The sequence below is a fragment of the Rattus norvegicus genome, chromosome 8, assembly GCF_036323735.1.
Source record: "Rattus norvegicus strain BN/NHsdMcwi chromosome 8, GRCr8, whole genome shotgun sequence".
Lineage (NCBI taxonomy): Eukaryota > Metazoa > Chordata > Mammalia > Rodentia > Muridae > Rattus > Rattus norvegicus.
In genome coordinates this window covers 42,031,078-42,046,109 of record NC_086026.1, presented here as the reverse complement: position 1 = coordinate 42,046,109, position 15,032 = coordinate 42,031,078, and the positions used below count along the sequence as shown (strand labels likewise).

The 15,032-nt window shown below is 43.4% G+C and overlaps 2 protein-coding genes across 7 annotated transcripts in view; one reads left to right on the top strand and one right to left on the bottom strand.

Annotated features, from left to right (window-relative positions):
* The window catches only part of Cdon (cell adhesion associated, oncogene regulated), an 86,531-nt gene extending 73,342 nt beyond the window's left edge, over nt 1-13,189 (bottom strand). Inside the window, exons 1-2 of one of the 6 annotated variants that reach the window (XM_063266036.1) lie at nt 4,841-12,894; nt 4,302-4,421 (exon numbers count right to left, since the gene is read on the bottom strand). The gene's annotated coding sequence lies outside the window, so the exon portion shown is untranslated. Of the gene's footprint in view, nt 1-4,301; nt 12,895-12,916 lie in introns of those variants that run through there. The other 5 variants (XR_005487905.2, XM_006242791.5, XM_006242793.5 and 2 more) reach the window with 5 other exon arrangements.
* On the top strand, nt 8,103-13,690 carry Cdonl1 (cell adhesion associated, oncogene regulated like 1). The gene is made up of 2 exons (XM_017596183.1): nt 8,103-8,111; nt 12,665-13,690. Exons 1-2 carry the CDS (start codon nt 8,103-8,105, stop codon nt 13,688-13,690), a joined length of 1,035 nt encoding a protein of 344 aa, XP_017451672.1.
* The last annotated feature ends 1,342 nt before the right edge of the window (nt 13,691-15,032 follow it).

Here is a 15,032-nt window from a genome sequence, read left to right as displayed (position 1 = left end):
TTCTGATATTATATGAGCTCTGTCAGCCTTAATCAAATTGCCTGCCAGATCGTAGATAAGTAATGACTTGCTTAGGTTAAGCCAGGCCAGAGTTTTCCTTCTGCAGTATATACATCTCTGGAGTGAAAATAAACAGCCTCACACCTCGCTCTGGGAGCTGCACTGGGCAGTGATTACAACTCAGGCTTCTCTGCCGAGGAGGAGGAGCAATGCTGAGCCCTAAGGGTCTCTACTTGTCCCTTTCCTCTCAATCATTTTAAACCACGTCACTAAGCAGCTAATGAGTATTTTGAGGATCTACACCAAAATAACACAAATTAGACACGGCGAAATGCTTCGACGCTGACTTCTGTCTTAGCCAGCATTATGAAACAGAAATTGTTAACAACTGTCCAAGGCGACACTAAAACACTCAGAGCACACCAGGCTTGAAACCCCAACCTCGAATAACCAAGAGATGAAAAGCAATATCCCCAGCCCCAATATCACCAGTCACATTTTAGATATAAAGAATACCAGAGGATGATCGGTAAGATCAAAGGCAGAACATAGCTCTCTAGAGACTGTGTTTGTGCCACAACCAAATAATAAAGGGGGAAAAAAAGGAATTTCTAAAATGTCCCCTTTTCTTTTGCTTTTACTACAACTGGGAAAGCCTTTCGAGTTTCACATTCAGTCAAAATGATATTGTGAAAGAATGTCTGAGCATCCAAGTATTTTCCCTGCTCCAAAGAAAAAGGTTCGAAAGCCAGGATCCGGGCAGGAACATAAAATACAAGAAGCAAAACTCACTTCAGTGACTCTAGAATGTAGAAATTGAGGTTTAGAATTATCAAAGGTACAAGGAAAACTTAGAATTTAAAATTTTTCATCTACTGAGGTCATACAAACTGACCTAAAAATAAATCTTTAAAAGAAAGGTAGAAATTTCAAATAACACTTTTCCAGCGCGCAACAGGGAGGGCTTAAAAGGCTACCTGACTTCGAGCTGGATCGCAATTCTTGTACCTGACACCAGTGCTCGTGGATGGCCTTCATGATTTCCTTGCTCACAAAAAAGGTATTATCTCATGTTTCTGATAAGCAGAGAGGCAGAAAAGACAGCTGTGAAATGCTGTGTAAAGCAGGGCTCTGTTGAGGTTATTTAAGAAGTGATATCAGCATCAGAAACATGGGGAAGGAGAAATGTATGCTATATAAGAAATAAAAAGGACCACAATACAACAGTTTGGAATTGCTCAAGGGGAGGTTAAGGACAGGGTGTCTGTGACTCCTCCTGGGCCTGTCTGCGCATGCAATGACCAGACTAGGTCAGTACCTCTCCTTCCCAATCTCCTAGAGGCACCATTCTTGGAAGTCTGCAGGGTACCCCAACAGACAAGAGCCGTGCTCTGTGAGAGCAACACTTCACTCCTTTCTCTCCCTATTATTTATTGTCAGATTCCTCAAGTGCACAGGCAGCATTCACTCTAGGGCAATTAAGACACAAAGGACACTAGTAGTTCTCAGTGAATTAGAAAGAACTTTTCTAAGCAAATGGGGAGACCTTGCTTGCCTACTAAATGTCAAAGCACCCCCCACGCCCGCACTGAAACCCTCACATTTCAACATGAAGAGAAAAAAAGGAACCGTATTTGTTACGAGAACTGCTCAGAATAGTTCCTCACTCTGGGTTCCAGAAGAACTATAGAATTTAGCATGTGGGACCTTCCTGTTTTGGGCCCATGCCTCCTGCTAACATCTAGGCTTCCAACTGATGAAGCATGCTCTCCTAACTCTGCGTGTGTTCGTGAGCACGCATGCGCGCAGCTAGCTAAGAAATCAAGAATTTAACTAAATGCCATAGTTTCTGCCTGTGGGGTTAGCCACTTCTTTATCTTTCCCCTAGTAATCTACTATACTGAGAAGAGAAATCTCAAACTGAGTAAAGCACTCAGAGGCTCCTTTAAATAATTTTTATGATCATTTCCAAGGGTGGGGAAAGAAAGTTCACATTTAGGAAGCCGACTTTGGGAGTTAACTAAAATATTCCTATTAACATTAGTAATATGCGCACGGTCAAATCCCTGAGCTAAAATTTATGTGATGCCACAAAAGCCTGATAGCAAACCTCTGCAAGCTGCATTGTATAATTTAAAACCCCACTGTGGCCGTTGTCATAGCAACAAATGTAAAATTATTCTAAGACCTAACCACTATGACAATGGTTCTTTTTAAAATACATCCTCAAACACAAAAGAAATAACAAATCATGACAACTGTGTTTGCTAGCTTTAATAGGAGAGCATGGCTGACAACCAGGGTTACAATGACTCAAAATTAACTTCAGCTAGCCAGGAAATTCAGAAAAAAAAAAAAAGAATTTAACTCAAATATATGATGAAATTTATATGAAAGACCTATAGATAATGACAGTCAGAGTAAGATTAATAAAACTTATTTTCAGGGAAAAATCCAACTAAAATACGAAATAATTTAAAATATGGTAACTAGAGCTTAGAATCGGGACTGGGGAGAAAAATGGATGTTGTGTTTCTGTTATAGAATCAAAAGGGGCTTGTGTTGTCCTTTAAATTGTGCTATTTTTCAATAACTGTAAGCCAATTTAGAAATCAGAGCAAATCCCATCAGAATACAGCTTGAAAGTATGTTCTGGAGATGCACATATGTAGAACCAAGTTAGGAAGACTACCTGCGCCATCTCAGCAAAAATGTGTGCTTCTCAGTACAAAACAGTGTGCATCTCCTTCTTCATGGGCATCTGAGGCTTTAGAAGAGGCTAGAACGTTTCTTTTAAAATGGAATCTTAGAGCTCCTAGGAACCCCACCACTCAGGAGAAGGTGGGGGGACTGCCACAAGTCAAAGGCCAGCCTGGTTACAACAGAATCCTGTCCCGAAAATAACTGACCAATGGTTCGGCCGGTAGAGGCGTTTGTATACAGGCACGAAGACCTGAGTTCAGTCCTACATCCCACAAGGTAGAAAGAGATGCCATCTGTCCTCTGCCTTAATGCATGCCTGACGCAGCTCCTGCAGACCTGCATGCACGCACATGCGCACACGCACACACACTCATGCCAAATACTGTAGTAATAGCAAAATGGCAATTGCACAGTATCATATAACTATGAAGGAAGTCATGGCCCCAGCACAGTAGTGGGTCTTCGGTGGGATACCACTCCAGTTTTTAAATGTATTAAGAACCTAAACATTTCTTCTTGGGGTTTTCTGGCCCCGAGGTCAACTGGAGTTAATGTTCAGATGGTAGGACACCAACAACTGGAAATCGTCTCCATCCCTGTGCCCAGACTTCCCTTCCCCACGCCCTGCCCCATGCGCCGAGTGCTGTCAAGTTGCCAGCTACATGTCGAGCCATGAGTCTTCCGGAACCCCTTTTATGAGTGTGGGTTCCTGGGGCTCCTCTCCCACCCTCCATGTCTCCATCATGACAGGAACATGGGTACTGACTGATAAGTCCTTCTGTTCCAGCTAAAACAGTCTTCCTTCACTCCCTAGTCCTTCCGCCTGTGACTCACCGTGTTGTTATTTTGTTATACACACTCCCTGAGGCCAAAATCAGGAAGAGAAAGCCAAAAGAAATGGGCAGGGGGAAATGTCTTTCCCCTATCGTGGTGCCTTTTCTCTTTATTGGACTGAAAAGGGGCTGCCAAGTTCTGATGTCACTAGAGTAACCTCATGGCCTGATAAAAGTAGTATTTTACCCATTAAACACCCGTTTCCCTTGCCAATTTTACCTCCAGTCAGGCGATGTGTACAATTACTCACTGAACAGATACCAAGTTATTATGAAGCAGAGAACACTAATTACTGCTGCTCTGACACCACAAAAGCCTAGTAAGTGTCAGAAATTGCCCTGGCAAATAGACAGAAGCTGGGATGTCGGTTTTGCTATTTACATACTGAAGGGAACCCCTGGAATAATAACCAGTTAACACACAAGCAAGCAAAACATGACCTCAGCTCCCAGGCACTGATGTTACACAGAACGAAGCATGTTTTTAAATACACAAAATTGTTAAACTGTTCAAAATAACTGACCTAAATGGGAGTCCCAGCAGTTGTTCCTGACACTCACCTATATTTTGTTATTTTCCGAAACTCTCTTCGATCTTCGTGAATGGGAGCTATGTGATCTTCCCATGATTTCACTTGGTTTTTATAAGAACTCTGTGTGGAGATTACTCAAGGATCTAGAGGAAAGAGCCTAGTACCCCTAACTCCTCAACACGGTGCTCCCCATCGCTGAAACAAAACACCTCAGAACACAAGTGAGACTCACTTCTGGTGCATGGTTCAGAGGTTTTGGTCCATGGTGACCAGCTTCACTTCCACAGGCCTGATGTGAAGCAGAACTCAGCAGTCGATGCCTATGGCACAGGAGTCTGTGATCTCAAAGCAGCTAGGAAGCAGAGGAGAGGTAAAAGTAGAGCCCAAGAACTACATTCTTCAAGGGCATGTCCCAGTGACCTACTTTCCTCCAGCAAGGCCCTGCCTCCTCCTAGCCCTCTCTGTAAGAACCCATTCTATTAATGAATTAACCCACAGATAAGGTTAGCTTCCTCAGGGTCCAAGCAAACCTTCGAACTAGAATTTGCCCAAGAATTCAAATGTGCATCGGGGTTTTCAGGGCACAGTCAGTAGGGTGAGAACAGGTAATGGTGGGGGAAAACTCTATTGTCCTTACAGGGCAAGTTTGACAGCACTGTACACAATTACAGGGTGTTAAGATAGTCGCCAAGCTAAGGAAGTTAGCTCAGCTGGCAGGGTGCTTGCCTAGTAGTCATACAAACCCCATAAGCCCAGCATAATAGCACATACCTGCAATTCTATCACTTGGGAGGTGGAGGTAGGGAAATCAGAAGTCTGTGAGTTTGAAGCCAGCCTAGGACATGAGAGACCCTGGCTCAGAAAAGGGAGGGGAAAGAGATCCTGAAGCCTGGCATAGTCACAGACACAAAACTGGGAGCTGGAACGTGGTCAAACGTAGGGTTGAGGAACATCATAAGCAAACGATAGACTGTTTGAAGACAGGAACATGGTGATAGGCTAGTAACTGTTTAGGAAAGGGTCGTGAAGTTTATTTCTTTGGGGGTTTTATTGGGGGGGTCCCCTTATATTTTTATTCCCCCTCCTGATTTTGGGAATGGAGCTGGAGAGATAAGGCATACCCACAGAGAAAAGAGCATGAGTGGAGAGGAGGGAGGGAGGGTAGCTATGTGCACACAATAAATATAGAACTGTCTTTGGGCTGGAGTTGGCTTAGCAGATCAAAATGATGGCAGAGCAAACCTGGAGACTAAGGTTCCATCCCAGAATTCACAGATACTCACATGCAATCACCATTTTCTTCATCATCATCACCACCACCACCACCACCACCATCATCATCAATTAAATTTAAGAGTAAAAACTGAATACACTTTCCTGTTTTATAAAAGAAAAAATATTACTTCGATGATTCAAGATCACACAGAACTGCCAACTCTTCTAAAGACCAATTAATAACATAAAATGCCATTTTGTAGAAGGAGTTACACCCAGTGAAGAGTAACTGTGTGTGACCCCAGCCAAGCCCACATAGTTTTGTTGCTGTTACATCACTGGGCCTGACCTCTGGCCTCTTCCCCTTTCTTTCCCTTGAAATTAAAGTTTAGAGAACTTTGGATGCTAGAAAAACAAGAGGAGTATTTGATACTCTTTACGTCTAATTTGTAGGAGCAAATACGTAACAAGTAGACTGACCGAAATACAGATATTCTGTATCTGCCAAGTACCATCAGTTTTGATACTGATAACTCCAAGCATTAGAAAACCCCATTTTATCTCCATTTTTGTTCATTTGTTTATTTTTTTTTAAGATTTATTTATTTTATGTGTATGTATACACCATTGCTGTCTTCAGACACACCAGAAGAGGGCATCAGATCCCATTACAGATAGTTGTGAGCCACCATGTGGTTGCTGGGATTTGAACTCAGGACCTCTGGAAGAGCAGTCAGTGCTCTTAACCACTGAGCCATCCCTCCAGCTCCTTCATTTTGTTTTTAAAGACTGTATTTCAGTACACTGCTGAGGCTGACTTACAGGTGTACCAGAGACCCCTGTGGTTCCCTATGTTCCCTTACAATATTTCTTTTAGATTACTGTAAATTAAATCATTGCGATATTATTTTAAAGCCAGGAAGAATAACTGACATACTAGTTACTAATACTTTAAGAATCTCACTTGAAATGCAAAAAGCAGGCCAAGTAGAAGCAGTCTCAATTTTATGCCAGGGTTAGTTTGGGGAAATGTATTGATTTGGGAACAGGATACATTTCCCCCTTTGCAATCATAGTATGACAAGTATCTGGCCCAGCTATACCATGAAAACCTATTTCATGGAACCTTGGCACAAAGGCTCTAAGAGGTCACTGATCCAGTCTCTCACTCACAAAAAAAGACGTTTTATACAATTAGAACAGTCCAGAAGGACCCACAGCCTTTCAAACAGCATGCTGCACATGGATCTACACCTATAATTGCCCCTACAAGAAAAGATGTAGGCTGGAGAGACAGCTCAGACAGCTATAGCTGGAGAGACGGCACTTGTAGCTTCTGTAGAGGACCTGCGTGTGTTCCCAGCACTCACATGGTAGTTCACAGGCACCATTGATAACTATAGTTCAGTAGATCTACGACCTCCTCCAAGGGCACATACATACATACATCCAAGCAAAACATTTATATTCCAAAAACATAAAATGACTCTAAAACATAATTTTAAATAAATGAGTCACACATGGCCACTACAGCTGTCCCCAGATCTAATGACACCCTGGCCATAATGGGCTCCTTGGGAGTCAGGGGGATCCTTTTCTACCCATGACTGTCCGTGAAAAATGACCTGTGTCAAGGAGCTATGAATAGAAAGATTTAATAAACTTACTAATGCTGAAAAATACAATGTCTCCTGAGGGGGAAAGGTTGGCAAATGTCCAAGCAAACCATCCAGAAAACCCTCGATCAACATTTCTAATAACATAGTACAAACTATTCATATCAACTACAGTCCCCAACAAATTTTGGAAAACAAAACAAAACAAAAACAAAACAAACAAACAAAAAAAAACCCAGAAGGACAAAACAGAAAAACTTTATACCCATCACTATCACTCTACTTTTTGTTTTACTCCTTGTGAGATAAATTTCACTCCCCATATTAAGGAATTTCAACGCACATAAACAGAGAGTCTCGATGTACAGTGATTGTTCAGACTGGGTAAAACTGTTCTCCACAACAGAACTGTGTGGCCTTGTTCTTCAATGTCTCCCTGGACCAGAGCTTCTTTGCTCTACTCCCCTCAATTTCTGATAGACTTTCTCTTAAATCAAAGAGCAGTATCTGCACACAAAGCCGTGTATATGTGTGTATAAACAGTCTGCAGTTACGTTTCCAACTCAACGAGAGGACACTATAGTTGAGCTGGTCGTTATTCCTACCAAATTCTAAGTATTGATCAGTAAACTTCATTCCAAACATGAAAATCATAAGCTATCTCATACACTCCCTTCTCTCTATCTTGAAGCCCTTCCTTTACCTCCAAAAGAGAGAGAGACAGAGACAGAAAATGTATTATGAAAGGACTTGGTATATGGAACTGGAAACAAACATAACTGAGTTACTTCCAACTCAGTTTTACATCTAAAAAAAAAAAAAAAAAAGGATGCCATGGTTATTTTTTCTAAAATAGCCACTGGGTTCTAATAATATGTGAAGAAATGTTATTCTTTTTTTTTTTTTTTGTCCTGCCAATGACCATATACCCCAAGTGCCAATAAAAGAAATTTCAAAACACACAAAGACCGTAACAACTTGAAACACAGGAATAAGAATTGCACACAACAGCATGGGTAAATCGCACAGGCAGAAGGACTCGTTCAGGAATGCCACCACTTTAAGACTCTACTCCACCAAGTTCAAGAACAGGCAAAATGATCCTATGGCAAGACTGATCTGCATAGCTGGAGCCTGCAGCGGGAGAGGAAGGCTGAGGGAGAGCCTTCCTAGGCAAAGTGAATGCAACTGGATCGCTAGTGATGGAACAGGTGAGTGCTCAAGTTCATTTGGCTACCTGCTGCATTCAGGGGTGTACCCTAGTGTGGACGTTAGCCTAGATTGGAAAAAGCTCCACTCATTGTTTCCAACTGCTTTCTAAGTTTCAAATGGAGATTGAAGAAATATCAACAGATGAAGTTGTAGCGATTACACGGGACACATTGTTACAAACTTACAAGACTTCCTCTTTATTTAGAACTTGAAAGCATTCACTTTTAGACCAAAGAAGCACACAAACAGGCCCAGGAGGAATCAATAAAAATGACAGCAGCTAACATTTATACAAGTTTTACTATCTGCCAAATGTTTTACTCATTTCACTTACTCATTTAATCCCACGGAGGGAAGATATCCTATCCATTTAATCCCCATTTTACAGATAAAGGATCCAAGGCTAGGTCAAGCCCATGGCCTAAGCTCAAATAAACAATAAGAGGAGTAGACTGAAGCAAGTTCCATGTCAACCCCTTAATTCAATTTCTATTACAGTGCCATAAAAATAAAAATCAACTACACAGCTTCGTCAAGGAAAGGAGTAGAATGTGTAACCTAGGTTCAATAATGTAACCAGCTTACACATTCTTTTTCTCTATTAAAAAGCACATCCTTGGCATTCAAGAATTGAAAGCGCCTACTCAGATTCCACCTCACATACAGCAGAACAAAATGTTCTATGAGGGTGTTTTGTTTGTCTGTTTTTTAATTATCTCTGGCCATCAAAATATATTATACAGCAACTAAACCGTGAAGGCAAACAGTAACTGACTTCAGGGTTTAATCTACTTCTTAAAAGGCGTGTCCGGGGTGTCAGAGGAAAAGGAGTAACATGTTGTATTGTGAGAACCTGCGACAGGAATACATGGGAGTGGGAAGAAAAGAACGGCACTGTCTACATGATTTTAGTTAGCAATAAAATATATCGCGGCAGCCATCAAACATGCCACTGCATTCTAAATGAGCTGAAAACTGTTCACATTGTGATTCACATTCCCAGAAGATGAGAATCAATTAACGATACCACCCACAAACTACAACCAGTCCTCTGTGGAAAGGGCACACAATAAGTGAACTGGGATAGGACTCAGCAAAAAAAGTTGTTTCCAAAGTACACCCAGGGCAGGCAGAAGGAGATACACCAAAGCTTCTCCACAAATCTGTTCCAGAATGGTTTTGGAAATTATATTTTCATTTACTTGGAGCTGCTAGAGAGTCGGAAGAGCGATGGCTCAAAATACTAAGACGCCAACAGAATCGTTTTAAATGCCAACAGAAATGAGAGAGAAAATGAATTTAAACTCTATAATAAAAAGACACAGAACAAGAACATATGGAAACAAAGCTATAAACTAAAATATGCCTATTCAAACAAGCACTTCATTTCTGCACAGGCAAATGACTTGTCATAAAAAGCCTGACTTTGCTCTCAAATTTTAAGTTATTACACAATACACACCGGCCCTTCCAGGCAAGAGCACACTGTAATACACGTTCACATATTTATCCAAAGAGCATTCAAAAACACTTACCAAGGCTGCAAATAGGCATACGCCTGTACTTAGAAGGAGAGCAGAAAGCAGCACCTCTCTGTACTTACACTAGGGTTCGCTTCAGTGCTAATGCACCACAGCCCTGCCTGTAATAAAGTCCCCAGTGCCGGCTGCCTTTGGGTTGGGCTTTTCTCTTACAAGATAAGCTGTTAAGTCATGCCTTGATTTTAGATCTGCTAACATATGGAGCCGTCTAATGCAGCCTGCTCTCCGCCCCCTCAACTCCCCCTCCCATTCACGACTCAGATCTGCTCCCTCTCCACACATACACATACACACATACAAAAAAGGCACTGCAGGGCAGAAATTCCTCAGGTGCTCGCTAATGGAATTCCCAGGGTCTAGGAGCCGCTTCGGGGATCAAGAGATCTCACAGCCCCTGCTGGGGTAAGGAGCAGCGAGTCTGTTCCATTTAATCAAATACAGCATGAATTTTCAGCTCTATTCACTAGCTTGTCTCCAGGGCTCTCAAAAGGCACCAGGCAGCTAGAATCACACACATGTGGCTCTTTTAGGCCAGTATAATTAGTTTGATTTTAAAAAGCCACATTAATAATATCACCTCAGGACCATTATTCAAGGGACAGATGACAAAGATACTGTATGTTTTAAGCCTGACAATGGAGGGAGAGTGCCCAAACAATGAGAGAAAACTTGAAGGATTTAAAAACAACAACAATAAAAAAAAAAAAAACCCACAGCTTTTCATTTCAATGTAACCCAGTATTTGAAAGTGACATTAAGTATATTCTTGTGCCCCATCCCTTAATTTTAACAGTAAACAAATACAGCCCTCCTCTCCTGTGCACAGGGGAAGCAGGCCACCTACACAACAAAAGTTTATCAAGTGGAATGTTTGGATACAATATGAAAGTGTCAATAAAAACAGTGTAACGTTTTCTAATTCAATCTAGGTGAATAAAAAAAAAACCTCTTGAAAAAGGCACCAGTCATAAACAAACAAATAAAATAGCCAGATATTAAAAGCAACTCTATCAAAGAAGTACAGTTAGAGTTCAAATTCCTATTTTAATTAGTTTCTAATAAGTATTAATGTCATTGAGCTAAAGAATGACAATCTGGTAGATAATTGTACTGACCTAGCTATAATTCTACATAGTGGAGATGCTGATCACATGCTGTTAACTATTAACGCACATTGAAACAACAAATTTTCTAACCCATTATTGTCTATATTTTTGATTTCGCAAAGATATTGTTTAAGTCCTGAAATCACTTCCCTAGCATTTTACTTAAGAACAGTCATCAAATTTTATCTACATGTTTACCAAAGAAACAATCCCAAGAGAACAAAAATCCTACTGCCATTGAAAAGAAAGAGAGAGAGAGAGAGAGAGAGAGAGAGAGAGAGAGAGAGACTGTCTAGAGAACCACGAGAGTACACACACAAAGTGGGAAAACCAGAGGAAAGCAAAAGAACCAAGTATTAAATTTTACCTGACCCTGGTGGAGCACCGCCCTATGACACAGGTTTCTATCCCTGGGCACTGCTCTATATATGCCCTGAGGATAGGGGAGGGTCCTATCTCCAAGGGAAGTTAAAGCCTTCCACAAAAAGTCAAGCCACCTGCAAAGTCCGCCAGAAGTAAGGGAAATGCAGGAAGCAACCTACACAAGTTAAGATTAGTGTATGTCAGGTCCTCTGGTTCTTTGTGCTTCCTGCTTAAAAGTCTGTGCTGTTTAAGTACTTTGCACAGTAGAGGCTGATGGGAACCTCAGCAGTCAATCAAAGCATCCCTAGTGGGTTACTACACAAACAATAGCACAGCACCTCTAGCAACTGATTTTGCTAGGTGATTAAACCATTCAAAGAAAGACTTCCCAAACACTATATCCGAGTCTTTGCAAGAAACTTAAACAATGTACATTTGTGCGTTTTATAGAAATATAAATGTTTCTCCTTTACACACCGCCAAACGCACACCCGAGGCATATCTTTCTGAAATGAAACAGGTTTTCTCCATCCTTCTCATATAACTAAAAGTATGTGGCAGTTTACTTCAACATGTGCATAACAGAGACTGCAGTATTCAGTGCCTGAGTTGCTAAGAATTCTTTCGAGTTTAACACTAAGTTGAAATTTTCTGAAGGTTTTCTTTCATCGTATCCTAAGTTCAACTATCTGTAGCCCACATTTTTCATCTAAAAATAGACTGGAAAGCTAAGAGTTATTTAAAGGTAACAGAATGTCTAGAATTATATTAAAATTAAGGCACCTCTTCTCCGGCCCCCACCCACCTTCTTGACTTATGCTAAATGTCCATTGGGAATCCAAGGGGTATAGTATCAGTGAGGAATGGACTCTGAATTAACTCAGCCTCTTTCAGCATTCCTGGTTTTGGCCTTAGACAAAAATCTCACGTTACCTTTTAGTCCAACCTTCTGTTTCAAAGGTGTCTGATTTAGGACACAAAGGCTGTCTTTCTGTTAATGAGGTCCCCTAAATTCAACAGCCCAACTGGAGAACAGCCTGCCCTTAAAACACCTGCCACTTTCTGTGGTCCCCTTGAGAAAAGGCAGGCATTCTGCAGAGTTCCTTTCTCCCAGAGCCTTCCACCTGATTTGGTGGCGTTAGGGGAGAACAATAAAGTGAAGGGCAAGGGAGCCTATCTATCCCCCTCGGTGATTTATTACTGAAATTCCTAAAAGTGGAGAGAAAGCAACAAAGGTCCGAAGCTGCAGGCGGAAATAAATAGCGATGTATTTAAAGTATTTAGTAAATGATAATGCGAGCCACAGAAAGCTTTACAGAAGAGAAGGAAAAATACACTCCCTGGGGCTGGGAAGTCACTGAGTCTGTGAAGGCAGAGAAAGATACATTGTGCAGGAAATTTCTCTTGCTTCTCCCTACACATAAATCACTGTCTCTCTCCAGCACTCTGCGGGGATTGAGAGGGACGACAGAGTAAGCTCCCTTGGGAAAAGCTCCGGCGGCCCCTGCTCCCCGCTACGCTGCATCCCACCTGCCCTGGTAGATCTCCGAAGAAGACCTCAGCGTGTCACTGACACCTCACCCCGCCTCCTCCTGCGAGGTGGCTCTGCGCGCCCAAGGAAGCGGCGGTGAGCCGACTGCAGGGCATCCCTCAACTGCCTTTCCACCCCAGACCCCAGCGCTCTACGGGCAAGCTGGCCTCCGCATCCCCAGGACCTCCCGCTCCCGAGCCGCTCGACCCCCGAGCTCTCGATCCCGGGCCACCCTGGGGGACCCTGCCGAGGGACCCCCGCACCTCTCCGCAGGGCTGGCTAAGCCCCGAGACCTCCTGCACAGCAGCCGGCTCCGAGAGCCACCCCCAGGTCATCCCCCCGCTCTCTGGCGACGGCGGCGGCGGCGACGGCGGCGGCTGCGATCCGAACGGGCCCCTCCATGCACCGGGCAGGGCGGCCGGAGGGCGCGGCGCCTCTCACGCGGGGCGGGGGCGCTGGGGCGGCGCGAGGTCCCCGTCTCGTACCGAGCCGCGCGAGCCGGGCACCCGGGCTCCGGGAGGGGAGCTGGGGGGCGGAGTCCCGGGGCGCGCCCCCGCGGCCGCGCTCCTCCCCGCGGAGCGCGCGGACGCCCGGCACCAGAGCCGAGGGAGGAGGGCACCGGCGGAGACGGAGGCGGGCCGCAGAGGCCGGGGCTCCCCGCCCGCGCCCCGCCGCGGGGTGCGCGCGCAGCCTGCCAGATCAGCGGCGGGCAGGGCTGTACCACTGCACCGAGGGGGGACTCTCGGAGCGCTGGCGCCTACGCGCCACCTGTCTGCCCGCTCCACACGGACACCCCTGCAGGCAAGTGCGGCCGAAGCCTCCAGTTCTGCCGACCCGGTGAGGGCGAGTTGCCTGAGCCAGACACCGAGGCTCCAGTCAGATCTGCACTCACTCTCCCCTCACCTTCGCTCGCCCCGGAGAGGCGGCATTCCTGGCCGGTGCACCCTCTGCACGTTCCCGGGTTCCCGCCTATGCCCCGCCCCGGCCGCCTACCTTTTGAGAAACCACCTTGTGTTGTTGCTCTGGTGTTGACCTAGCGGTTGCGAGTTCCTTTACCTTTTTACAAATACCTAGCTTTAGTTTCTTAGGGAGCTTCCTTGGATTCCCCAGCTCACCCACTTTGCCTTCACTGGGACAGGTGACAACATTCTAAGATCGGGAAAGGCTATGTTGCCTGGTGCAAGCATCTTGCCTTTTGGCCCCGGAAGTCTTCCCAACTCATCTGCTGGGCATTTCCCCAAGCTATGAGTTCAGTGGACATTAGTTGTTCAAATAGAAAGGGGGGGGGGGGGACAATTATGAAAAAGCGTGATTATGATAGTCTGTGAGAATTACCTACCACCCTCTGGGCATCTTGGGATTGTAACCTTTAACAATAATTGTTAATAGTAGTAGTTTTTAACCCCACAGCCAATTTAACTTCAAAAGGTTTTAATAATAACGATATTTGGTACTGAGTTTCAAAAGAATGAACTTTTCTGGCTTTGATTGGGGTGCAGGGTCTTTCTGAATACCTTGGAAAGAAAATCGGTATAAGAAAGAAAACCAAAAGCAAAAAAGCTTTAAATTTGGCTTACCCTTTTTTTTTTTTTTTTCCATAGTTTTAAGTTATTTGGGTAAGGTATAGAATAAAATATTTTTATTCAGCAAAAACACCTTCCTATAGAAAAGAGAAAATTTAACTAAAGTTTACACACAAAGTAGTGTGTTCTAAAAAATTCTCTTCACGTAGACACTAGCTCCACTACAAACGCCCCCAGCTTCTTTGGGGTTCAACTGACTTTGGCCATCTCCCACCCCAAATCCAACCATTCTGTTCCAATATCACTATACCCATTGTTACTCAGAATCAAACCTAAGAGGCAGCCACAAGCTTGTAGATCCAATTCCTCTGCCTGCACATAAATTGAACAAGTCATCTCAGACACAGAATAGTTTTTCATTAATGAACCACTTGCTCATTTGTACATGTCAGCTAACTATTATTAACTATTAACTCCATGCCACCAATAGACACAAGAAGAGTACGTGGAAAAATATTACATATCTCAAGTTTCAGAGAACTTACAATCTTATAAACAAAGAAGTACATGTCTTTCACACAATGAACTGTGGCATTTAAGGGCAGTGTAGCCAACTCTGTCTAGAGTTTGGGAGTGTGGCTCTTTCCAGAAAAAAAAAAAGGATTCCCAGCCAGAAGAAGTGAATCTTGGACTAGCCTTAAAAGAGAGAAGGAACTATCCAGTTAAAACTGATAAAGAAAACAAAGATGCGGCAGGGAGCACAGTGTTAAAGGAGTAAACAAATAATAATAATAATAATAATAATAATAATAATAATAATAACAATAAATGTACTAATAATACATTTCAGGAAATT